Source organism: Aythya fuligula, chromosome 8 (genome assembly GCF_009819795.1).
Source record: "Aythya fuligula isolate bAytFul2 chromosome 8, bAytFul2.pri, whole genome shotgun sequence".
NCBI classification, from domain to species: domain Eukaryota; kingdom Metazoa; phylum Chordata; class Aves; order Anseriformes; family Anatidae; genus Aythya; species Aythya fuligula.
In genome coordinates this window covers 19276528-19302136 of record NC_045566.1, presented here as the reverse complement: position 1 = coordinate 19302136, position 25609 = coordinate 19276528, and the positions used below count along the sequence as shown (strand labels likewise).

General features: G+C 44.0%; 1 protein-coding gene across 6 annotated transcripts in view; it reads left to right on the top strand.

The window, feature by feature from the left end:
- The window catches only part of SMG7 (SMG7 nonsense mediated mRNA decay factor), a 47210-nt gene extending 22960 nt beyond the window's left edge, over window positions 1–24250 (top strand). Inside the window, exons 9-24 of one of the 6 annotated variants that reach the window (XM_032192124.1) lie at window positions 253–415; window positions 1464–1620; window positions 4654–4724; window positions 7069–7129; window positions 7739–7858; window positions 8221–8656; window positions 12379–12523; window positions 13735–13875; window positions 13993–14123; window positions 14858–15223; window positions 16756–16905; window positions 19063–19143; window positions 19736–19895; window positions 21190–21360; window positions 21463–21608; window positions 22125–24250. In XM_032192124.1, the coding sequence (XP_032048015.1) occupies window positions 253–415; window positions 1464–1620; window positions 4654–4724; window positions 7069–7129; window positions 7739–7858; window positions 8221–8656; window positions 12379–12523; window positions 13735–13875; window positions 13993–14123; window positions 14858–15223; window positions 16756–16905; window positions 19063–19143; window positions 19736–19895; window positions 21190–21360; window positions 21463–21608; window positions 22125–22238 (2613 nt within the window). In that variant the 3' untranslated portion in view covers window positions 22239–24250. Of the gene's footprint in view, window positions 1–252; window positions 416–1463; window positions 1621–4653; window positions 4725–7068; window positions 7130–7738; window positions 7859–8220; window positions 8657–12378; window positions 12524–13734; window positions 14124–14857; window positions 15224–16755; window positions 16906–19062; window positions 19144–19735; window positions 19896–21189; window positions 21361–21462; window positions 21609–22124 lie in introns of all 6 variants that reach the window. The other 5 variants (XM_032192123.1, XM_032192122.1, XM_032192120.1 and 2 more) reach the window with 5 other exon arrangements.
- The last annotated feature ends 1359 nt before the right edge of the window (window positions 24251–25609 follow it).

Sequence of the window (25609 nt, the reverse complement as noted above, 5' to 3'; positions counted from 1 at the left end):
GGAGTGCTGATTTGTTGTGTGTATGACTTGGTGTACCAGCAAAAACCTTGGGTTTAACAGCAGGCATCTGCCTGTGTCCTGCTGGGAAAGCTGAGTGCTGAGCTATTAGGGATGACCTGAAAGCAATCTAGAACGGGTGTTGCCTTGAGGGCAGGAACATTAATCTAGCAGTGCAGTAGAGGCTACTAATCCTTCTAAGGGTGTGCTTTGCCATGTAAAAATGCATGCTCTGTATGTATGTCTTTGTTGCAGAGGTTGTTATTCCAAAAGGCCTTCAATTCTCAGCAGTTGGTACATATTACTGTTATCAATCTGTTCCAACTGCATCACCTGCGAGACTTCAGCAATGAAACAGAGCAGCACAGTTACAGCCAGGATGAGCAGCTCTGCTGGACACAGTTGCTGGCTCTCTTCAGTAAGTATGAGAATTTATTTATTCTTATATTTCTAGATTGGTTTTACGTGGAATCCGTTAGTGATTTGCTATCATATGTTAAGACAAGATGGTTGTGCAGTCATTTATGTCTAGCAGTGTTAATGACCACTGGATTTGTGCCCCCCCCTGTTTGAAACCTTACAGAGCTCTATATATTTTCCCTGTTTCTGAAGTACCAATATATGTCCATTGAAGGTCCATTCTGAAGGACCTGGGTGCTCAGTTGGATCTGACTTGTCTGTGGGTAGTACCATGTTTGTAGGGCTGCTCTGCAGCTGTCTGCAGTGTGGTGTGAGTTGTTTCTCACACTTTGATGGGAGGCAGTTCTAACTTGCCAGGACTGAGGGTGAAATGGTGCCGATAGGCTCTGGGCCTTGGCTGCTTCTGTGCCCTTGATAATATCAGGTAGGAGTGCAGAGCATTTTAGGCTTCCTATAATGTTGATTCCCTTGATCTGAAAGGGATTATGCTTAGCTTGGCTTTGCTCATAAATACCTAAATTTCTGCATACCAGAACTTCACGAACTCCAGACTGGAATCTGGAGAAAGCACTGTGTTCATACTTGCCTGGTACTGTTTCTCAGCGTGTGTGCTCTAACGGGCCTGCCTGCAGAGCTAACTCCATTTGTGTGCCTCCTGACCTAGGGAAGTGAATAAAATGCAGACAAATGGTTGACCACTTAAAAATAAATAAATAAATAAATAAATAGTATTTTCTGATCTGATTGTTATGGGCTTGTGTCACTAGGTTTTGTTAGTTTGTCAAAAGGATTTACCATAATGCTTAGAGGAAGAAAAAGGGGGAAAAAATGTTTAATTGTAGAAAAATATATAGTGAGGGGGGGGGAAGAAGGAAGATGCTCTGATCTGGCAGAGGATTTGTTAAGATGAAGTAATTGTACTACTTAAAGAACTAGCGCTTTAAGTATGCTTTTTTTCTGGGACCTGGATTTGTTTGAGGTTATTTGGCCAATTTTAAAGTATTGCTCCTGCACTGATTTTTGTTTTCCCTGTGCTCTGTTTCCAGTGTCCTTTCTCGGAGTTCTGTGCAAGTGCCCTTTACAAAATGACTATCAGGAAGACTCTGGGGCTGCATATCCTCTTCCAGCTGTGAAGGTTTCAATGGACTGGCTGAAACTTAGGCCCAGTGTTTTCCAGGAGGCAGTAGTTGATGAAAGACGGTAGTGAGTGTTAATCTTTCTTTTGATACATTTAATTGCATAAGGTAATAATGACTGATGATACACAAATTGGTAGTAGGAAAGCTGATCACATAACTGATCAAAAATCCCAGAGAATGTGCATGTGCTAAAACGTTCATAAATGTGATCGTGAAACTTTTTTGTGCTATATCAGCAAATTCACTGCTTTAATTGGCCTTAGGTTTGCTTGTAACTTTTAAGTTAATAAGATCAGAGGATCCACTTTAATGTCTGACTTGAGTGTAACTACTTAGTAGAGCCTTAGTCAAGTCTGTTGTAATGATTTCTCAGATTTATTGAGGTGGCAGGAAAAAACTTGCCTTAATTTCTTGCAGTAAGTCATCAGCTTGGGCAGAGCTGGAATCCAAAATTTTACTGGCTCATGATCCTGGAATTAAGTTGAATTTTGTAGGGAAGAAATGTCAGTACAGACATTTCTGTTCTGGGTTGTTGCTCTGATTTTTCACTTCTACCTCTAATCTCATAAATTTATGCTTAAACAGTTGAAAATGAGTTCAATTTATAGCTAGCCTGTTAACTTTTCATGAATTGTAGCAGTTCAGTAAAGTATTTCTGGCCTGTTAGGTATTTCTTCAGATTGGAACAACTGCTACTGACACAGCTGGATGGGTATTTTTCCTAGGATGGCCACTGTAAGGAAAATAGTGTGAAAGCAGCTTAGCTGATCTTGTGTGATTTGCCACGGTGCTTCCAGCTCTCTCAAGGTGGTCTGTGCTATAAGATGTGATTCTGGCCATGGCTTGTGCTTCCTGTACATTGATGTCTGGGGAGCAGGGGTACCTGTAAACTTGGTTTGTGGAAATGCTGAACAAGTGTTGAGACTTGGTGGTCATGTACAGAACGTTAAGTCCTAGAGCTTCAGGAGCTTCTGCAGTTCGCAAAGGCAACACTAAGGAAAATAAAAGTTAACAAATTGTTATCAGAAGGTAATAAGGTAGTAAGTATTGCTGTATGTGTATTCTAAAGGAAGGCTTTATCCCACTATTTTAATGGTGAAGATTATTCAAGACTCTTCAATGTAAAGTAGTCCTTGCAGATTGATGCATGTAGTATTTTATGGAGCACCAAAATGAATACTCATGTGTAAACATGTTTTGAGTTAGCCAGAGTAGATCCCTCTACCCAGAGCGGTAACAGGTTCTCTTTAAAGATGCCACTTGTATTTATCACATCACAGATTTAAAAATCAATATTTTATATTGTACAATATTATAAATAACAATATTCTCTAGTAATGCCAGGTACATGTTGTTTAAAGGAGCTGTGAAGTGGGCAACAAATAGCTGTAATGTGTACAGCTGAACTTAAAGTGAAGTACTGCTAAGATTCGTCAAAATGGGCTCTAGTTAGTAGTCATTCCATTCATTGGCCCCAAAAGTTAAGATGACATCTGTCTTCCCCATTATTGGTGAGAATTAGTTTTCCTTCTAGTTCCATTGTAAAATCCTTATGAAAGGCATTGTTTGGCTGCAGGTCACACAAGCACGCGTGCCATTATTGGCCTCTGAATAAACTGATGTCTGTTTTATATTACTTGAAGTCTTCCTTACTCCGAGTTCATAGGTAGTTGTGTTCTCAGACCAAGAAATAATCCTTACTCCTTTCTAAACTTTCAGTTGTCCCTGTTCTGTGCTTATTGTTCTCCTGTGGAGAACTAACCCTACTCCATACAGACTGAGCATCTGAAATGGGAAAGAAAGGTGCTTATCTAGAATGGCAGATGAATCTGAAAGCAAGAACTGAGGACAGAAGTCAAAATATCAACACTAGTGTGTGTGTTGGAAATGAATTTTCCAAACTTTCCCTGGGGCAGCCACACTGGATCTAGATTTTTTTTTTTTACATGTGTTACTACATCACTCTACTTTAGAGATCTTTTACTGCAAAAATCTTTTTTTCAAATGTACTAGAAGATTAGAATTTACTGTAGATTGCAACAGACTTGTACTCTCCCTTTTTTCGTTTTGTTTTTTGTCAGTCACAGGGAGGAAGGAGTTATTGCTTATTTTAGCATACAGAATATACAGTATATAAACATTGTGTTTACTGTCCCTGCAGCTGTGCAGGGAAGTGGCTAACCTCAGGCTCTCAGGTGCATGCTGCATTCTTCGGTCCAGGTGTTAGATGATGGCTGAAAGCCTGGCTGAGGGAAGACAAAGATTCATTTTGCTAATAAGGAGCACAGTGGACACCTGTGCCTGCTATTTCCACTTTAAGAAATAGTTAATTTGTTGCCTTCAGTGACTTGATGCCCAACACTAAAGCAGAGAAGGATGCTTAGAGTTTTAGGCTGTAGCTTTAAAAAAAAAAAAAAAAAAAAAAGCAGCCTGTTGGTGGTAGTTAAATGTTAACTGCCTATACAGTGATTATTGTGATTTTTAAATGATTTGCTCCAGGGCCTTTGTAAAGGATTTCTAGTCATTGTTTGCACTGCTATTGCTGGTGCAAGACTGGGTTACTGCCAGCTAACCTTCACTTTAATCTCCTTACTCAGTGCAACTATTACTTAGACCTTCTTGTCTTTCTGGTGTCTGTTCCAGTGCCACAGAGCTTTGCTAATGTCAGTGGAACCAGAAGTACATCTGTATCTCGGTGATTTGTTTTGCTTCCAAACTGTTTCCTTTACTTTGTCACTGAGAGTAGGCAGCTTTAGACTGAAAAACATTGATTGCAAACGACTTCAGAGTGTTCTCAACTTCTGCTCATGCAATGTTTTTGTCTAGTAAAATTCATGGTAAATTTCCTGAGTTGCTGGATTATAAGCAACTCATACTGTGACTGTCTGGCTTCATGGGTAACTTTGCAATGGCTTCTTAAAAATACTAGGTTCTTCAAGTCAGTCTTATTTTCCCTGATGCTTGAGGGAAAAACCTTTTATTGGGAATCAAAGGACTAATGCAAGCTGTGGCTGTGTAGTAGATTTCAGTGTTTTCTTGGTAAGGTGAGTAAGTTTCGGGTTTTGTGGTTTTCACTTAGTTTCTTTTCTGATTGCAGCATATGGCCATGGCTGATTTCTCTTCTAAACAGCTTCCAGCCTCATGAAGAAGATCTGTCCAATAATAATGGTAAGGATGCTTCTGGTCTGTGCTGTGAGAAGGGCTGGCTCATTTGGAAAGCTTTAAACTAGATCCGAAGGGGGATGTGGCTGTAGCTGGGCTTGCACTGGCGGGGCAGCTCTCTAGCACTGATGCAGACTTGAAGGCTTCCCTCCCCCCTGGGGTGAAATTGGTGTGCTCAGCTTGCTCCCTGAAGTGCCTGGACACCAATGCATGCAGCATGGGGAATAAGCAGGAGGAGTTAGAAATCCACGTTTGGTCAGGAGGTCTGGTGGCAATTACAGAGTAATTCAGATACATTGCAGGTAAAACTAACACTAGAGACAATGGAGACCCACTGATGAATGAGATGGGTGCCTTGGTGACAGAAGATGAAGAGAAGGCAGAGTTACTTCTTTGTCTCTGTCTGTAATGCTGGAGGCTGTCCTGAGGAGCCCCCTGTACCTCTGGGGTCCCAGAGGAAGTCAGGATAAAGGAGGAGTTTGCCTTAGTTGATGAGGACTGGGTTAAGGACTGATTAAGCAAGCTGGACATCCGTAAGTCCATGGGTCCTGATAGGATGCACCCGTGGGTACTGAGGGAGCTGGTAGAAGTCATTGCTAGGCCACTCTCCATCATATTTGGTAAGTCATGGGGAACAGGAGAGGTGTCGGGACAGGAGGAAAGCAAACATCACTCTAGCCTTCAAAAAGGGCAACAAGGAGGACCCAGGTAACTATAGACCAGTCAGCCTCACCTCCACCCCTGGAAAGGTGATGGAATGACTTATCCTTGGGGTTGTCTCTAGGTATATCAAGGATAAGAGGGGTCATTAGGAGCAGTCAGCATGGCTTCACCAAGGGAGAGTTGTGCTTGACCAACCTGATAGCCTTTTATGAGGATATAACCAGGTACATAAATGACGGGAAAGCTGTGAACATGGTCTAGCTTGATTTCAGTAAAGCTTTTGACATCATCACCCATAGCATCCTTGCAGCTAAACGAGGAAGTGTGGTCTAAGGTAGCGAGGTGGGCTGTGAACTGGCTGAAGGGAAGAAGCCAGAGAGTTGTGGTCAATGGGACAGAGTCTAGTTGGAGGCCTGGATCTAGTGGAACCCCTGAAGTGTCGGTAATGGGACCAGTATTATTTAATACATTCATCAACAGCTTAGATGAGGAAATAGTGTGCTGTCAGCAAGTTTGCTGATGACACTAAACTGGGAGGAGTGGATGACACACCAGAAGGCTGTGCTGTCATCCAGTGGGACCTAGACAGGCTGGAGAGTTGGGCGGGGAGAAATTTAATGAAATATAACAAGAGCAAGTATAGAGTCCCGCATCAGGGCAAGAACAGCTCCAGGCACCAGTATAAGCTGGGGACTGGACTGCTGGAGAGCAGCACAGGGGAGAGGGACCTGGGTGTCCTGGTGGACAGCGGGATGACCATGAGCCAGCACTGTGACCTTGTGGCCAAGAAGGCCAATGGCATCCTGGGGTGTATCAGAAGTGGGGGGGGTGGTTAGCAGTGGGGAGGAGAACCTCTCTCAGCCTCTACTCTGCCCTGGTGAGACTGCATTTGGAGTATTGTGTCCAGTTCTGGGCCCCTCAGTTCAAGAAGGACAGGGAACTGCTTGAGAGAGTCCAGTGCAGAGCCCTGAGGAAGATGGAGTGGAGCATCTCCCTTATAAGAAAAGGCTGAGGGAGCTGGGTCTCTTTAGATTGGAGGAGACCGAGGGGTGACTTCATTAATGTTTATAAATATGTTAAGTGTGAGTGTCAGGAGGATGGAGCCAGGTGCTTCTCTGTGACACCCAATGATAGGACAAGGTGCAATGGGTGCAAGATGGAACACAGGAGGGTCCTCTTAAATATGAGATGAAAATTCTTCACGGTGAGGGTGACAGAACGCTGGAACAGACTGCCCACATGGGTTGTGGAGTCTCATTCTTTGGAGACACTCAAAACCTGCCTGGACACGTTCCTGTGTGACCTGATCTAGGTGTTCCTGCTCGGGCAGGGGGATTGGACTTAGATGATCTTTCAAGGTCCCTTCCAATCCCTGACTTTCTGTGATTCTGTGACTGGGAATGATACGTGCTTTTTGTGATGTTGTGGGAAATTGCAGTTGAAAGGCAAACATGCAATAAGTTGTCTTCTAGTATTAGTGCACACTAATGCTTTGCAAATGCTTCTTTCTTGTGCTGAGCGGACTTGCTCTGCTTTCTCCTTCTTGAGCTCCTCAGCTTGTAGGGCAGACAAGTATAGTGGACATGTTAGTTGAAGGCTTTACTGTATATAGTTACCTTGCTGGGGTGTGAATTTGTGTCTGTAATTAGTGTTAATGCTGTTTTTATTTTTATTGTCTATTCACCAGCAACCCCCCTTCCAGAAGAATTTGAGTTGCAGGGATTCTTGGCTCTGAGACCCTCATTCAGGTAGGTGACAGCTGAAGGAAACTGCCTCCTTGCTAGTGTCACTGCTTTGATAGCCACTCCCCTGTTGTGGTTACTTTCTTTATGAACACGTGCTGCTATACTTTCTTTATGAACACGTGCTGCTATATGGATTGATGCAGCTATCATCTTGGGACTGTAATAGGTAACGTAGGATTTCATCTGCATTCTGAAGAGGAAAACAGATCCTATGCCAATCCTCAATAAAACTCTGAGGAATGCCATGAGCCAATGACATTGCTCAGTTTTCTTCTGCAGTCTTCAGACTAATAAAATAAAAGAGAAATAATTTAAGAAATGAGGAAAGGAATATTTTTTCCCTTGAAAATTGTGTTTTTACTTTTTCTGTTTTTAACTATGTCCCTGTACCTAATAACATGCACACACACACACACAAAAGACCCTCTTCAATGTAGATACATGTTATGAGAAGAAAATTGAATCTAAATCAGACAGCATACTTTGAATAGAATCTGGTGAAATATCACAACCTATGACAAAATAATGCCGACCAGTTGTATTTCTAAAGAAACATGCTTTTGCTGAGGGTAACTGTAATTAATATTATTCCCTGTGCTATTTCAATGTTAGGAACTTGGATTTTTCCAAAGGTCACCAGGCGATTACAGGAGATAAGGAAGGGCAACAACGTCGGATACGGCAACAGCGACTCATCTTCACAGGCAAATGGATTGCTGATAATCAGCCAAGGTAACTGCAAATAGCTTCTGGGAGTTTCAGTTGCTTCTGTAAGCTTAAGCAGTACAGGTGCCAGAGGTGAACTTTATTTTTCTCGTTATTTTACCAAGCAATTCAAAATAACGTGAGTTCAGGATACTGACAGTGCTAGTAACATGTTCTGTGTGTCAGCATGCCACTGTTCCCTAAGCTAATTCTGATAAGGAATGCATTCGGATGTGATGCTTCACTCCAGTGAGGCGCTTTAGTGATACCGAAGCACAGCTGGGATGAGTGGAAACAGTATTTGAAGTTGTAGCAAGAGTGTTAGGTTACCCTGTGGAAAAAAAAGCCACCAACTATTCATATTTGCTTTTCAATTTCTGTCTTTTTAGGTTGATTCAGTGTGAAAATGAGGTAGGAAAGCTGTTGTTTCTGACGGAAATCCCGGAATTATTACTAGAGGATTCTAGCGAAGCCAAAGAGAGTCTCACCTTGCAGGAAACATCTATCGCAGAACCACTATCCACAGATGGCAGCCCTGGACTCAAATCAGTTCTGTCCTCTGGCAGAAGTCTAAACAACAACTGTGATGCGGGAGAAAAACCAATGGTCACGTTCAAAGAAAATATTAAGCCACGAGAAATGAACAGAGATCAAGGGCGGATCTATCCACCTAAAGATGTAGGTAGGGAAAGACGGGACTATAGCAAAGGAATAGTAGCCAATAAGAACGATGGGAAGAAGGATAACAATAAAAGAAAGAATGAGACCAAGAAATGCGGCTTGGATAAAATGCAGGAAGCAGGAAAGCAGAATGTGGCAGTTCAGGTAAGCCTTTAGATCAAAGGGATACTGCATCTTAGCAGTATGTTTGTGTCAGGGCCATCACTGCTTGCACAGAAATCAGTAGAGCCAAGGTCTTTCTGCGGGCCTGCAGGTACCCTTAATGCATAAGGGGAAAAAAAAAATCTGTCTCAGAGACCAGGTATTAGTAAACTTTGGGTCTCTGCCCTTTTCCGTGATGCTGTCTCAGTTTATTGGGGAGGAAAAGGTAGGGAGCAATGAAAGGCGATTTTTTTTGTATGTTCAGTATTTAAAAAACAAACTCAAACAACAAAGCCTTCTAGCTTTTGTTCCACAAACAGTTCAAGGGGCAGCGTGCATGGCCAGGTCTTAGTCATGCTATTACCCATGCTGTGGTTGTTGTGAAGGAGCTGGGCATTTTCTGTTCAGTTGGCTTGTGCGCTTGCAATAAATCGAACACACCACAAAAGCACTGAGTTGTTTACTTGGAGGAGGATCCTCTGTACTGCGTGTGCAGTAAGGAGGCCCTCGGTGGTTGTAAGAAAAGCCACGCAGCTTTTAACCTGTAATTCTGCACTGAGATGCTTGTTGAGAATTGTTGGTTTTCACATCAGCTGTTCTTTTCTCTTTTGTATTTTTTAAAGGCATGCTCTTTTCCCCCATTTATGTAGCGCTATGTACAAAAATGCTCACCTCGTGTGTAGGGAGTGAATTTACTGTTCTGGCTTCCACAGAGTTGTAGTGAATAAGGGTGGAGAATTTCAGGGTCGATGTAATCTGTACCTGGATTGTTTTGGCTGTATCTCATCCATTGACAGGTGTTGTCTAGAGGCATTTAATGATAATGGAGATTCAGTTATTTCCCTTGAGAAACAGGGTGAGTTCTTCACTGTTCTTACAAGCAGAAATCATTTCTTAACGCACTTCATCTCCCTTGCTACTGCGTAAACCTACTGCTTCCCAGGACAGGTCTAGAGAATAACTCATGTTGGTCTAGAGAATAACTCAAGTCTTCTCTTTGCAAGTGCTCTGAGGACCTGTTACTGAAATTTTGTTTTCCCTAGGCTAGACAAAGCAGCTCCATGTCTTTCTGGTGTGTGTTGGTAGGACCCTTGGATCGTTCTTCTCCTTCTGATCATTTCTTATTAGGCAATGTTAGTACGAAAGGGAAGGTCTGCATGGGCAGTCCTGCGTTGGGTTTGCATGGGGTCTGTGCAGGGGTGGGAAGGGGAAGAGGAGTAACCCACAGAAACTGTGACAGTTGTTTGAGTCACTGACACCGGCCTGGTACCTGAAAAACAGTCTAGATAGGGGAGTTGGAGTGGCAGGTGTTTAGGCTTTATTTGCTGAACATGTCTGGAATGTGGCTGCAGGCCTGAGCATAACTCCTGTGCCGGGGTTTGTGACCCTGCCTTGCAAAAGAAGGGCTTGAGGCTGAAAAACCAATATGCTCGAAGAAGTAGTGTAGGTCTCTTGTGTAGGGAAGGTAATTTTAACCCAGTCAATTTATCAGAAACTTGTTTGTTTTTTTGGTCTTAAGACTTACCATTGGGTTTGAAATGCATTTTTCCTGGATAGGGTGCTGTGTTGGATCTGGTTGGTCACACTTCATCTTTTGTTGAAGAGAAACTAATTTGGAGTTTTTAATTCTATCAGCTTTATTTAGTTTAACTATCACAACACCGTTTGCTGAACTTATTTACCCACACCTACTCCAGGACGTGGGGAGGGTTTGCTCCCTGCCCTGCTAAGATGCCTGCTTAGGCTTTGTACCAATTCATGGTCTGCTAGTGCTTTGCTTTGGCTTTCCCTGAAATTTCAAACTTTGTCTACTCTGTAGCTCTTTGTTTTCAAAAGCCTAAACTCTATAAAGCTGCAGCTCCTACTTTAGCAAAAATGTCAAGAATGTTGTAGGGGAAGTAGTTGGTCCTGTTTCACAGATAGGCGGAAAACTTGCGTGCTCAGACAGGATCATGCGAGCGTGGCGTAGGTTGAACCTGGCCTCGAGGGGAGATGCTGTTGGGCGCAAAGGAAGGCGTAATGCAGACCTGCTCAAGGTAATGTAAAGGCCACCGGGATGAAGCGATGCTCTTCCCAGGCACCAAGTGGGAACTCTTGAGACCGCTGGGGATGTAAAGATGTGGGAGTATTGATGCTTTTGAGGTGAGGTCGAGGAGAAACAAATGAAGTGATTGAAATTAAGCTTTCTTGATTAACCAATTTCAGTTATTTAGCTTTTAAAAGCCCACTATAAATTGTATGAGGGGAGTCTTTTGGAAGCCACCTTTGGAAATGTTTGATTGCAGCTTTGAGTTTATGGTGGACTAGAGCTCGTGTTTTGAAATCCCTGTGCAAGAAGAGCATCTTTGAATTTGGACATTGCTATGAAAGAATGAATGCAGTATGGGTTGTAACAATGTTTGGCTTCTTGTGGAGAGAGGAAAAAAAGGTACAGCATGATATAATTTGAACATACAGAATGTGATAAAGGGTACAGGTGGGCAGCAAACAGCTGTGGCATGAGAGGGGGAGCAGGGGCTGCTCCATCATTTGTGACATTTAGCATCAGCCAGACTCTGAGGTGGAGTTTCCTCCCAGCTTTTTCTAGTGGGAGATGAAAAATACAGCCAAACCTCTGTCTCAAAAGCTACTTTTTTAATGAAACAAAAACCAAACTACACTCCCATAATTTAAAAATGGGGAAATTCAGAGTTATTTAAGAAAGACTTAAGAGAAAGATTGAATGCATTTTCACCCCATCACTGATTTTGGAAGGAAGTGCCTACCCTCCTAGTCCTTTCAAATCAGTAGCTCTAAATGTTGAAAGAAGTCCCACGCAGCTGGTTTTTTTTTTATTATTGTTTGGGTTTTTTATTTGATCACTGATAAAAACCCCTTTCAGTCACCTCTGAGGCTTGGCATCAGGTCTGCTCCTGGGCCCTTTCTATATTGCCCGGGTTCTTTGCTTGCTGTCTTTTTCCTGCCTGCTCCATCTTGCATTCCAGGCAGTTCTGCCGAGCTGAACAGAAAGGGAAAGTAGTCTTCCCCTCTGTCTTCCTCTCCAGGAAGACCCAGCCCGCAACAGACTCAGAATCAGGTAAACATTACATTACATTCTTCTCTCTGCCTTTAACTGGTGCAGCTCTTTTAACAGAACATACAGCAATTTCACGGTAAACTGAAAGAGGTTACCACCTCAGCTATGTGTCGTGTATGCTCTTATTTGAAAGAATTTCATGATATGCAGGAGTTTGTGCATATGCTGCACTGTGTAGATGAGGCTGGAAAAGTTCCCTAGGAAGAAGGTGGCAGAGTTTGTTTTCTAAGGTGCTGCATGTAAGTAGCTTGAAGTAGGTCGACGCAGTGCCCTAGGAGAAGCGTAATAGCATTTGCATCTTCTGTTTTTGTTCTTAAGGCATTGCAGGTGAGCAGCATGGTAAGTCCTTTGTGTATGGTCTGAGGATGTTATGCCTGCTTCCCACTCTCTTGCTAGAGGATGAGCCTGTTGCAGTCTTCTGGGTGGGCATCTGTCCAGTGCTTTTGTGAGGCAAGGAGTGTCTGAGGAGAGGCAAAGTCACCTGCCTGAGGCCAGAGAAGAAGGAACTGGATTCTGATGTTCCAAACCTCCTCCAGTAACTTAGGGCAAAAGAAAATTCTCTGACTATTTGAGTTTGTTTTTTGGCTTGAGACATTTGGTTAATTACAGGAAAAGTTACCTAATTTCTTCTTGCTTTATTTTGTATTAGGTGAAATCCCAGACAGAGATGAGGAAGACTCCAGTGTCTGAAGCCAGGAAAACACCTGTAACTCAGACTCCGAGTCAGGCCAGCAGTTCCCAGTTCATCCCCATTCATCACCCAGGAGCTTTCCCTCCCCTTCCTAGCCGGCCAGGTAACTTGTGTTCTTTCAATGTGTGGTTTTACAGTTGTCTGCAAAGAAAAGTCTGTGCTCTTAGCTGTTACAGCCTCTGAAGGTAGTGGCTGTTCTAATGAACGTGCATTCTCATGGTGAGAGTCTTAGTGTTGTAAAGAAGGGGCATAGCAGAACTGAAATGAGATGAATAGGATTCCTTATGTTTTGTTATCAGTGTCTGCCATGAAATCTGCCACCTTCCTTCTTGATTAGCACAAGATCAAGAGATTTCACAGGAGGCTGTTTCTGTAGTAAGTCAAAACATGACAAAGTCTTCTGCTAGCCCAGGAGAAAGCGTTCCCTGTATGTACGACTATTACAAAAGATCAGTCACGCTGCTTTCTTTCTAGCTTGGTTTCTTTTGTAGTGATGCTCATGTTTTAAGCTGTAATTTGTGTGGTGTCATTTGCTGTTGCTGTGTTGTGTGTTCCCATTTTGTTGCGGAGCATTCCTGTCATGCCTTACTGTCCATCTTTGCTCGCAAAATAGCTGGGAGCTGTATCTTTCCTGTAGCTCCTCTGCATAGTTCCTCAATATAAGAGAGAGGGACCTCTTCTCTGTTTTAATGCCAGCAGGAAATATGGCCTGTCATAGAATTAAATCGTGCCTTCCAAACTTGGCTTTTCAGTGTGAGCTACAGGAAATAAATTGATCTTGTAGATGTGAGGATTGGTTAGCTTGCCATTTATCTCCTTACCTAAATTAATCCTAGGACTGGTGATGCTCTGGCGGGAGGCAGGAGACTTATCGATTTCTTCTGTGTCCAGTGCTGCAGAAATTGTCTGGAAATGTGTGTTTGAAGGGGTGGGAACTTTGGGGGTAACACGTCAAAAAAAACATGATGGGGAGTGAAAAAGGGGAGGAGGAGCAGGGAGGTGGAGGTATGGGGACAATCCTGCAACTCTCCTAGATGCTGCTCTGACAGACTGTTGCCAGTGCCTGGAATATTGGAAGAAAACTGAAGAATGCTCCGAATCCCTCTGTGATCATAGCTGTGTACTTGCAAAGGTGGAAAAGGACATGATAGTGCCTGTCTGCAAACTGTGCTTGGTGTTTCCTGTTCTGATGCTCTAAATGTACAAAATAAAAAAAAATAAAAAATAAAAATAAAATAAAAAAAAAACCAGAATGTTTTCTTGAGGAAGCTGCTTTCTGCTGGGAAACTACAGTTACGGCTCTTTGTTTTGCAGGGTTCCCACCTCCGACCTATGTTGTTCCTCCCCCTGTGGCTTTCTCCATGAGTACGGGATACACCTTCCCGGGAGGCGTTTCTGTCCCAGGAACCTTCCTCCAGCCCACGGCTCACTCACCTGCAGGAAACCAGGTGCAAGGTGGGAAACAGTCCCACATTCCTTACAGCCAGCAGCGGCCCTCTGGACCGGGGCCAATGACCCAGGGAGCTCAGCAAACACCACCTCCCTCCCAGCAACCCCTCTCATCTCTACCAGCTCAGGCAACAGCACAGTCAGCAGGCCAGTTACAGGTCCAAGCGCTGGCCCAGCAGCAGCAGCAACAGTCCCCAACAAAAGCTGTGCAGGGCCTGGGGAAGAGCCCGCCACACCACTCTGGGTTCCAGCAGGTAAGCCTGGCTAGTACAGTGTGCCTAAGCTGTGTTTAAAAATAACTGGCGATGTTGGAGACTTCTGTTCCCGGTCTACCTCATGCTGTTGTTGTTAAAGACCTCGCTGTGGAATTTTGATCTGTCAACTTCTGGGCAAATTTGAAAAACAGCTGAATTTTAGTGGTCATGAACCTGCTATTCTGTAACTAAGAGGAAGGTATCTACTGGGCTGAGAAGATGGTAATCTTTGTAAGTGTTTCTGTGTGTAGACAAGGTATGAAGGTGATGATTCTGAGATATTTCTGTCCTAGGCCTCTGTAAATAAGTCTTGTTTGAGCAATGAGGATGGGCTCTGAATCTTCACCCTACTCGCTCTTTCCTGTGTGCTTACTGGGTTCCGCTGTCAGTTCCTTCCTCTTGGTTTCGTGCTTGTGTACTTGACAAAACCTCCTTTCTGGCATGTCTGGCCTTGATGGCAAGCGAGGCCCTCCTGTTGCTCTGGGCAGCAGTTCAGTACCTTAATAAAGGTGTCTGTAAGGTGCCGAACTGGAGTAGGGATTATGCTTGGCTGGTGGCTTTGAGCTTGATGAGGCTGTATGCCTACTGAGACTGAATTTTGGTGAATAATGTAGTCGATGAGAATGTTTGCAGAGTATCTGCTATGAGTCAGCTAGAATGACAGCTTGAAGTTAGAAAACCAGTTGATGTTAATTGTTCCTACCTGCTGACAAAAGCATGCATCTCTGCCTCAGTACCCACAGACAGACTCGTCAAAGCAGCTCTGGAACCCGCCGCAAGTCCAAGGTTCTCTGGGGAAGATCATGCCTGTAAAGCAGTCCTATTACCTGCAGGCCCAGGACCCTCTAAAATTGTTTGAACAGTCATTACAGCCTCCTGTGATGCAACAGCAACCTCTGGAGAAAAAAATGAAGCCTTTCCCAATGGAGCCATATAACCAGAACCCCTCAGAAGTCAAGGTGCCAGAATATTACTGGGACTCTTCCTACGGCATGGCCGACAACAGGGTGATGGCACAGCAGTCCAACATGGACCGCAGGGGGAAACGGCAAGGAGTCTTCCGCCCAGAGCAGGATGCTGTCTCCAGGATGACTTTTGAGGTAAAGATCCATGTAAAAGTGGTGAAATCTAGCGAGGCTCTGATATTGCTCAGGCAATTTGCCCAGTGTAGTAATGCCCTGTAGACCCAAGTGCATCAATGAAAACATTTGCAAGGGAGCTGGATGTTCGGAAACGGGATCCCAGCGTACAGTACTGGATTTGCTGCTTCAGTGGACTGTGGAGGGGGATCAGGCTCTTGAAGACCTGTTTTCACATAGGTGTAAGTCATGCTCAGTGTAGACATGACGCTGGTCTCTGCACTGCATCTGCTGGGCCAAGACACATGGCAGCTGACAGGGAAAATACTTGTCTGGCAACTGATGAAAACCATGAGTGCATCTAAATAACTGTAATTGAATTCTTACCCTTTAGATAAACTCTTGCCACCCACAGAGTATCTTGAGTGTGTTGAATAGGTGAGGCTGCAAGAGCCAAACTGGGGATAGAAATTGAGGATAGTAGGAGCAACCCCATTTTGATTTTGTTTTTTTTTTTCCTCCTGCAAATCCCACCACGTAGCAAGAGTGCTGAACTCCATCCCTTAGCTGTTGGTTGCACTAATGGAATACTTTACTTCTGTTTGCTTTGGTGCAGTTCTGCTTTGTGCTGCAGTTTATAAAAAGCCTGCAATCTTTGTTATGTATTAAGTCCTGGATTGTCTGGAAGTGCTTCTGGTGATGGTTATAAGGAAACTTAAACAGAGGCCTTTTTAAACCTTTGGTCAGATATGCCTCTGTAAATGCACTCAGGAATTTCAAAAGGTCAGCTGAGATCACATAGCTTATCCTTTGGGGAGAAAAGACAGACAATATTCAGGAGACTGCCTCTCCTCTGATGTCAGGCTGTGATTTTTAGATGGAGGCTGGGCCAAAGCCTTGTTCTCATCCCTAAATCGGAAACCGCCTTGGTGTAAGCACAACACAGTACAAACAGAGGCTGTGCCAGCGATGCTTGTGTTTTAAGCATCCCTCTCAAAATTCAAGACGTAGCACTTAAAAGTTTATTTTTTCTATACCATTGTGCAGTAGCTGTTAACAGTGGCAGTGTCTCAGGGGGTTTAAATTCTGCAAACAGATGAGGGAAGATGCAAATGTAATTTCAGCTGAAACCTGAATTACAGCTGTAGAATAATTTAAGATCTTTCTTCTCAGGAAGAATCATGTTTATTGTCCTCTAATATGAAAATGGGTTCAGTATTTGTCAGTAATGCTGTGGGAAGCACGTGCTGCATTGATTGCAATTAGTTGCCCATCGTTTTGGCTGCACCACTTACCAGGGAGGTGCAGGACCTCTCCCGCTACACCTTAGGCCATGAGGCTGGTTTGTTTTTTGCTCAGCGTTTTTCTGTGTGCTTCCACCCACTTCTGTTGCACTGTTTTCATCTCACACTCGTGCATGCTGCGCTCCTTGCCACAGCCTGCTGTTCTCCTGTTGGTTTCTCTCTCCTGCTTTGGTTTAGTCTCTCCCCACTTGGCTCTTGCTCTTCCCTTTCTGTCTTCTGTTGTCTCACTGTGCTCATTTCTGTCACTAGGACCCCAAGAGCTCCCCTTTGCTTCCTCCGGACCTGTTAAAGAGTCTGGCTGCCTTGGAGGAGGAGGAAGAGCTGATTTTCTCTAATCCTCCTGATCTTTACCCAGCTCTGCTGGGGCCTCTCGCCTCTCTTCCTGGACGAAGCCTCTTTGTATGTATTTGACTTAATACTGCTGCTTCTCATTCAAACTGGCATCTCTTTCTTCTGTGAAATTATAAGAAATGGGAAATTTCTTTCTCTTCCCCATCCCTCCTCTGCACTTCCCTCCTGCTGCTGAGCCAGTCTCCGTGCGAGAGCTCAGCCCAAGGCCCCTGGCTCTGGAGAGCTGGGGAGGTGCTGTAGCATCCCACATAGCTCTTGGTCCACAGCCAGACCTGCCAGTTTGTTCAGAAAGCAGGATAATTGTGGGGTGTTCTTGTAAGCACGGTTCACAGGATTTGAACCTTTGGTTCACATTGATGCACCCTTTAAGATACTTCCTGTTCCCCAGTTGTTTGGGCGTGGTAACAGGGGCAAGGGTGTGTGCAGTGAAAGGAAGTCATCAGAACAAGTGCCTTTGGTACAGTTGCATGTAGGAAACACATAAAGGCAGGGGGAAACTACCCTAGTAAATGCAGAAGAGATTGCAAATGAGCCAGATGGTTTTAGAAGAACCCTGCAAGCAACTGACTAAATAATCACTGACTCCTATAGAAGTGCAGGGAGTTTGACAGCCTGAGAGATTTGTCTGCATTTCTGTGTTCCTAGCTTGATAGCTGGAGGTCCTGTGAGCTGCTGAAGTCTTAACTTAGCTCTAAAAACACAGTGCGCTTCTTGTGTGGCTCCAGGCACGCTCAGTGAGTACTTGTGTTTCAGATCTGTGGCTGTAACAGTGAGGGGTATTTTGTGACTCTGTGTAAAATCCCTGGTTAATAAATCTATTCCTCCGTTAATTTGCATGTTGTCCCGAGGAGCCAGTAGCAAAGCAGACACCCATTGCTGTCTTCTTCAATACCTTTGCTAAGGAACTAACAGCTGCTGCTTCAGCAGCCTCCTTTGAAGCTCCTGCAGTTGCTGTCTGCTGGCAAATGGACAGAAACACTTCTCTGTGCAGGCTGTGTGGATGTGCTGAGTACAAATTGTGTCTGCTTTTTACAACGTGCTTTCAAAGTAATGAGTTGTCAGTTGGAAAATCTAACAAGCTAGGAGCTGCTTGCCAAGAAAATGGGGCTGTTTGTCTCAAGCTTGCAGGATAAAAGCAAAGTTATTCCAGGTATTAAGACCATGTTAGGGAGGGGCTTTTCTTATTATTTGAACTATAAATTTTAAAATACCTGATGTGCTGAGCTGGTCTGGGGGCAAGAGGGAACAAAACTACAGACGTAATTTTGGATCACACACAGCTTTACTTGTGACTTCACTAATTCTGTGAATTTTTGATCCTGACCCTAAGGTCAGGGGTGTTCAATTCTCTACCAGCCAAGCTTTACAGTTTTTCTGTCCTTTATGTCTCAGTGATAACTAATTCTGTCTCTTCCCTAAATAGGCTTGGTTCATACTGTTATAATTCATATCAGTATTTTTCATTGCTTAATCATAATAAGAACTGAAAACAAAAACTGAGAAATACTAGGCTGCAGATAATAGCTGTATGGGAGGAGGTGCAGAGATGGAAAAGGTCATGGAAAAGGCCATAATATTTCAACATGGAGCCCATGGGAGTTTTGGAACCTCTGCTGCAAACACTTTTCTTCTTCTGTAGTCATTTATAATGAAAATGAGGGAGAAATAAATGCAACTTTAACTGTTTAACCCAATTAGTCAGTAAGACAAGCTGTGATTCTTCTGAGTGTCTATACAGCAGGAGTACTCGAAAGTAACAAACAATCCATCAATGAATAGCAATGTCCAAGGGTCTTGTCAGGCATGACTGAGCACTCTGCTCACTGGAAAGGATCCTGTCTCATTTGTGCAAGGTTTTTATACATCCACAGGGTTGGTGCGTTTGGCAGGAACATCCCCTCTAGACGTGTCAGACTGTGGAAGCAGCCAGAGGCGCTTGAGAACTGGGAAACTGCTGTCAGTGGGGTTTCTTGGGACTCTCAGCTGTCATGACTGTTGATTTTTAGTTATTAATTACAATTAATGGGAAAACTTCTGATTTTCTGCATTTGTTAGTTTGTTCCCCCCTGCCCTCCACGGTGCTGAGGTCAAAAATGCAATAAAAGTTTAAAACAAAAATACCTGGGCAGTTTTTTGTAGCTTACTTTCCTCCTGCTGACCACACTGAAAACCAACTGCTTGTTTTCCTTTTCTGGTTTTTCAAAGAAGTCCCTGCTGGAAAAACCGTCAGAATTGATGTCTCAGTCATCATCTTTCCTATCTCTCAGTGGCTTTTCTCTTAATCAGGTATGTGATGGCCAAAGCTGGTAGCATTTTGCTGTTCTGACTTACTGTTTAGCTAGACAATGGCAGAAGTATGGGCACATCCTTTAGTGCAAACTAATGGCAAACTGGAAAGGAGATCCACGGGCCTAATTTCAGTCTGTATTAACAAGGTTATTTTGTTTGCCTTTTCCCATTGTTGAAAATCAGTTGTCTTCCCAAACTCACCCTAGGTACTGTTCTGCAGAGGTACTGTTGAGTCTTGTTGAGTTCCTGGGATGTTTGCTTTCAGTGGGATTGTAGAGTTGAGTGAAAAGGTGAATCCCCACATTTTGTGGTGTGGGAGTATTTTTATTCCTAACCAGTGGAACACCCCTTCTCTTCCAAGGAGCAGAGCAGGGTCTCTTGAGCAGAAATTTTAAAATTTCATGAAGGCTTTGCAATTCAGCCAGGAGAAATGGGCCCCGATTCAGGATGTGAAGGACTTGGTTAAATAAAGCATTCAGAGAAGATTCTGAGGAGTGACAAATCAAAACACTTTTTCCTTTTCAATAATTTCCTTCATATGTTCTCCGTGTTTCAAATAAATCCTGTACTCATACTCTCTTTATTCCAGGAAAGATATCCAAATAACAGCATGTTTAATGAGGTATATGGGAAAAACATGAATACCAGCACAAAAACAGAAGTCACCCCTTCAGTTGCCCATCAGGAGACTTCACTATATTCTCTCTTTGAAGGGACTCCATGGTCTCCATCCCTTCCAGCCAGCTCAGGTAATCCTGGTACAATTTTTCTTGTGTGTATTTTAAGAGGATTGGAGTTAATTCTGAGCCTACTGCAAGTTAAATGTAACTGGAAATTAAAAAAAATCTTCTTTACAATGTCTGAAGGTTTCTGTGTTCCTTTATATATAATCCTTGGAAATGCGATGGGGTTCTGTCACTAATATAGGGTAAGAACCTAGATTTTTAGTTGAAGTAGCTGAGCAGGATAAAAGTTGTAGGAAGTGTTGAATACTGAAATCTCTTTAACTTAAATTCCTGACAAGCATTTGAGAGTAGGACTTTATGCATTTTAAAAATTATTGTACTTCTAATGTTGCTTCTTTGGAAGAACCAGGAAGATTTGGATTTTATAAAGCAGATATTTGAAAGAGGAAAAACTCTATGATTGAAGAGTGAGGAGGAAAGTATGACACTATTTCTTTTAATGGTAAAGCAGCCTACAAAGCAAACCAGCTTTTTCTTTAACAATTTTCTTGAGGGCATAAAACACATTAGAGTTGTCATAACCTTGCCATCCCAAAAAAGTCCACAAGAATGTGAGGGGAGGGAAGGAATGTAAAAAGAGGACTTTAAATAACTTAGCCATTGGAGATGTTCTTTGGTCATATCAAGACTTTCGCAGCCAATCAGAAGGAACTGTTGTTGATGAAATGAAGGGAGCTTCAAAGTGCTTTTATTCTAGCAGGATTTATGACACTACATGGGTTTTAGTTTTCACTTCACCTCCTCATACAAGAATACATCCTGGCACCCTGCTCTGCTTTGTTCTCTTCAGGCATCGCGCTCTCCTGCTCACAGAGAGACTCTTCCATGCCTGCACTCCTGCTTTGCTCAGTATTCAGTTCTGGTCTGAATTGCTTTAAGACCCAAAGAAGTGTAAAACATTCAAATTGAAGTTGTAAACTTGCAAACTCCTTGGTCTAAAGTTATTCTTTATTAGCTTGTCAAGCTTGGAGATAGGTTTGTTTGTTTGAGAGAAGTTATTCAAGAAACAAGGGGAAAGCTCACTGTTCACTAGCCAGCCCTCTTGAGGTTTCCTGGATTTTTGCTTTCTGGTAGGCATGTATGTGCACTTAAACACAGTCATTCTATTATTGTATATGTGCAAATGCTTTCGCTCAGAATTTATGAATTTACTCATGCAATAGAGGGAATAAAAACTGACCTTCAGTACTGGAGAAAACTGAGTGATGGCAGAAATTGCAGCAGCACTATGAAATTCAAAATCAGGAGGCTCCTGCTGTTTCTCTTCACTTTTTCCCTCTTGCCTTGTAATCACTAGATCATTCGACACCAGCCAGCCAGTCTCCTCACTCCTCCAACCCCAGCAGCTTGCCAAGCTCCCCTCCAACCCATAACCACAATTCTGTTCCCTTCTCCAACTTCGGACCTATTGGGACTCCAGACAACAGAGACAGGAGAATCGCAGACCGCTGGAAAACAGATAAGCCAGGCAAGTGCTGTGTTCCAGGCCTGGATGAAGCCAGCTGTTGACGTTTGTTTTTGCAATGGTTTTGCTAGATTCCTTTGAATTTGTCTCTCTTCCCCATTTTAGCAATGGGAGGGTTTGGTCTGGACTATCTCCCAGCAACGTCGTCATCAGAGAGCAGCTGGCACCAGCCCAGCACTCCCAGTGGCACCTGGGCAGCCCAAGGCCCTGCCATAGAGGACTCCTCAGCTGTGCTCATGGAGAGTCTGAAGGTATAGTTAACTATAAGGCTTATAACTATAAAGCTGTGCTTGGGAACAGGCACTTGCCTATGGGGCCAGGGTCTGGTGGCTATAGGCAGCTCACGCTGCTGTTCCAGGTGTCGGGGTTCAGGGTCAAACCTTGGAGGCTTTTCATGCAAATTCCTTGCTTACGTAGGCAATGTGGGAGGCATGACCAGTTCTGGAAGATGTCACAGTTTCTCAGTTCTTGCTGTTCTAGAATATTTTGTGGAACAAGACCAGGCTGGCAGAACTGGAAGAAATAACATTTGCTTTGACTGGTCTAAAATTAGTAATTGTGAATGTGGGATATATTTATATGGTAATGAGGATTCTGGTGGGGAGGGTAAGCTGCTTCAAGGGGAGCTCCCTTTAGAAGGCCACCTTTTGAAGTCTGACTTTCATGGTAAGACAGGTATGAGTGACGAAGGGAAGAGGGGAAAATGAGTAAAGTCTCCTCATCTGTAAGAAAACAAGGAGATGCTAGTGTTGACTGTTTACTTTTAGTCCATCTGGTCCAGTTCCATGATGCACCCAGGACCCTCAGCCCTGGAGCAGCTGTTAATGCAGCAGAAGCAGAAACAGCAACGTGGACAAGGCACCATGAACCCACCGCATTGAGAACGAGGTGGCAACCCGTGCAAACAAAGGCTCCATAAACCATGGCATGTTGGGTTTGCAGGACTGGCCCACACAGTCCTGTGCAGGTGGCAGCCCTCTCTTCTGTTCCTCGCTGTCAGGAGGGCGTAAGTGCTCCACCAACCCACTGAGTGTGCACAAAACGTCTGCAGTGCAAGAAAACAACATCAGGAACTCTCCCATCCCTGGGCCCTCTGAAGGGAGAGAGGAACTGCTGTTTGTCTCACTCAGTAACCCGATATCACCGCCTCTCACCTTCTCCATTGTGCATGTCCCCAGCCACATGGGAAGTAAAAGCTGAGAACGAAGGGCAGATGGGAGAAGCCAATGAGAACTTCTCAATCCTTTTCCTCTCTTTGGGGAGATAAAATAGGAATCCATTAATGATTGCTTCGCTGACTGAGAATGTAGTTGAAATTACTCCTAAACATCTTTATGACTATCTCAGTAGTAAGATCACACTGAATTCTTCCATACAGAGACATGCGTTTTAGTCAGTGTAGAGCAACAGAAGCCCCAGTTGCTGCTCTGGTCAGAGGAGGTTGGTGGCAAGGTGGGCTTTATCTCCTGGGCTACTGAAGGAGTTTCATGAAGGAGAATCTGGCACTTGACACCACTTCCTTTCACTCAAAGGCTTTAGCCAGCCTGTGGGTGGGTTAGAGACTCCAGCATGAAATGCCCTCCTCTCAGTAGGTGTTTGAGCTATTATCAGTGATGTGGGGCATTGCAGCACCCTGCTGGACAAGCAAGTTTAACTGCTATGGGGTTTTAAATTAATGTTTGATTCCTGTACATTTTACTGTAGCATAGTGGCTAGCCCCACAAAGGGCAGGCTAGTCTGTGCATTCACAGCCTGACTCATTTTAATAGGTAGGTAGAAAGCTTTCAATGTTTTTTTTTTTTTTTTTTTTTCCCCATCCTCCCATTTTCGCTGGATGCTAGTAGTTTTATTGCCAATGTGCAACATCTTGCAGAAAGTAATCAGGGGTCCAGCAGGACTGGGTAAAGACGACAGTCAGCCTGGACAATGTGGAGTGTACGAGCCCCCATAGGCACACACCAGCTCTGCAGAAACCCGTCCCCTGCCCTCCCAGATGCAGCCCCCAGGCTTTCAGTTCTAGAAAGGAATCTGAGGCACCGTGGACACACATGTGCAACCCACATGTAGAAGAAAGCATAGTGCTGTTCACATGTGAAAAGGTGCAGAAGGGAAAGAAAAACGTTTTATTTGCTATTTATTAGGGGGAAGGAAGACTGGAAACTTCATTAAAGGAAAGGACAGCGTTTTTGTTAGGCTTCCCAGGGAAGTTACGGAAACAATCTCAATGTCCATTTGCTGTGTTTAGCAGTAGGGGTTTGTGTGATGGTTCAGGATCTCTGAGCTGGAAGTCAGCTGCAGAGCAAAGCACATGCAGGAGCCTAAGTGACACTGGAGTCTGGGCAGCCCCGACAGAATACAAAAAGGGAAGATGGAGACCCAATACCCATCCGAGGGTATGAGCAGCTCCCCCACGTTCTCCACGTTAGCAACATCACTGTTCTTTGTTGCATTTTGAAGATGTATTTCCTTTAACAAGTCCAAAAAGTGAAGTTCCCACCCAGTGCTAATATGAACCAAACCCCTCTGTACCTATCCCCAGCCTTCCCCGTTTGTGTATTGAGCTGTGCGCCCCGGCAGCTGCGACATTCCAGTGTTTGAACTGTCACTGACTCTTGCACCCTAAACGAGCTAACCAGGTTCACCATCTCACTCCCGGCCGTGCCAGGGTCCCAGCCACACCGCTCCACTTGTGCATGAGAATCCGGTGTCAGGAACGCGTCTGACGCTTGGCTGGGACTCCCCTCCTGTCTTCCGGAGTCCAGGGGAGCAAGGGAAGGGGCCCCCAACAGAAACTGGTTTGTGTCGTAAGCTTTTTTTGTGTTTTTTGTCTGTCTGTGCAAGATCTGCAGCTGCTGAAATCAGCTTTGCCTTTAATTAAACCATGTTCTCTCCATCCAGGTCTGTGTGTAGCATTCATTTCCTGTGTAACTCAGCAGTCTTTCAAAAATGCGTATTTCTCTGGATAAGTCAGATGAAGGTTTGGAGTTGATTTTCTTTTTTTTTCCTGAAAGAGAACTAAATAAATCACAGATTCTGGCTTGGGCTCAGTGCAGATAATCGGATTGTGGTTTTGTGCTGCCTGTGTACAATATGTTTTTATGTACTCAATCATAAATCTGGGCTGGGAGTAGCTTACAAAGCTCTGTCACTTGCAGGCTGGATTACCTGAATCTGGTAGAGCACAGGCACCAGGAGCTGGAGGACGTGGATTCTTCTGCTGTTGACCTGCCTGTAAATCAGGATGGCACTTGCACTTGTTGGTTGTTTCTAAACAGCATGCTTCCAGACATGTCAAAGGGAGGTTAAGAAAGCTGTAGAGCTGCTCCATTTTTGAGAGGTCAGGTGTTTGTTTTATCCATGCAACTCTCCAGAATGAGTTCCTTTTCAATTTAAATGTGAGATGCAAGTCAATGGGAGGGTGGGGTTGTACAGAACCTGGGTGATAGGGTGAGAACTGGGGAAACCTCCCTGAAGCAGAGGGCTTGCTGTGCCTCCAGCTCTCACATTCTGAGGACAGGGCAGCATAGCTATTTTTAAAACGCCAGAAGGAGCAGCTCTCAGCAGCCAGGGAAGGTTAAATATGGTGAAAGCAGAGTCATGGCACCCAATGGCAGAAGGGGGACAAACCTGTTTAAAACCTGTTTAATTTGGATATGGAAGAAGTTATGGAAGTTACAGTTATGCAGACTAATGTGTAGGGAGCAACTTTACTACCAGGTGACCTGCTGAGATCTGTGGCAGTGTCATCTTAAATTACTGTCTCTTGTGACTGCTGAGAAAAAGCTCCCAGAAACGACCCCTAGAGCTGAAAATGTGTACGTGTGTGAAGGGTTGTCAGTGGAGCAGGGCAAGGCTGTGCAGTGGCTTTTGATTAAGCTCTTGCAGTGAGCAATAATGTTTGAAGGAAGTAAATTCTGTTCGAGTACAGCCTTTCATGGTCCATAGCTTCTCAAGGAGCAGCTCCCCAGGTCAGTGGGCCTGTAAAAGCAACTGGCACCACCCTGCCATGGATTTTCCCAGGCAAAGGGCTGGTTGGTGGGGCAGAGCTGGTGCTGCAGAGTCTGCTGGTGAGCACAGCCTTAGCACTGCATGTATCCCTAGCAGGAAGATAACTACCCGCTTCAGACAGAGCAATGCAAAAGTTAAAACAAAAATAAAGCTTTTAATATATGTAGCAATAATATTTTCAGTCCATTTTCAGATGCAGTGATTAATGTGGAAACTTGATTGCAACAGTTGAATTCTTAATTTT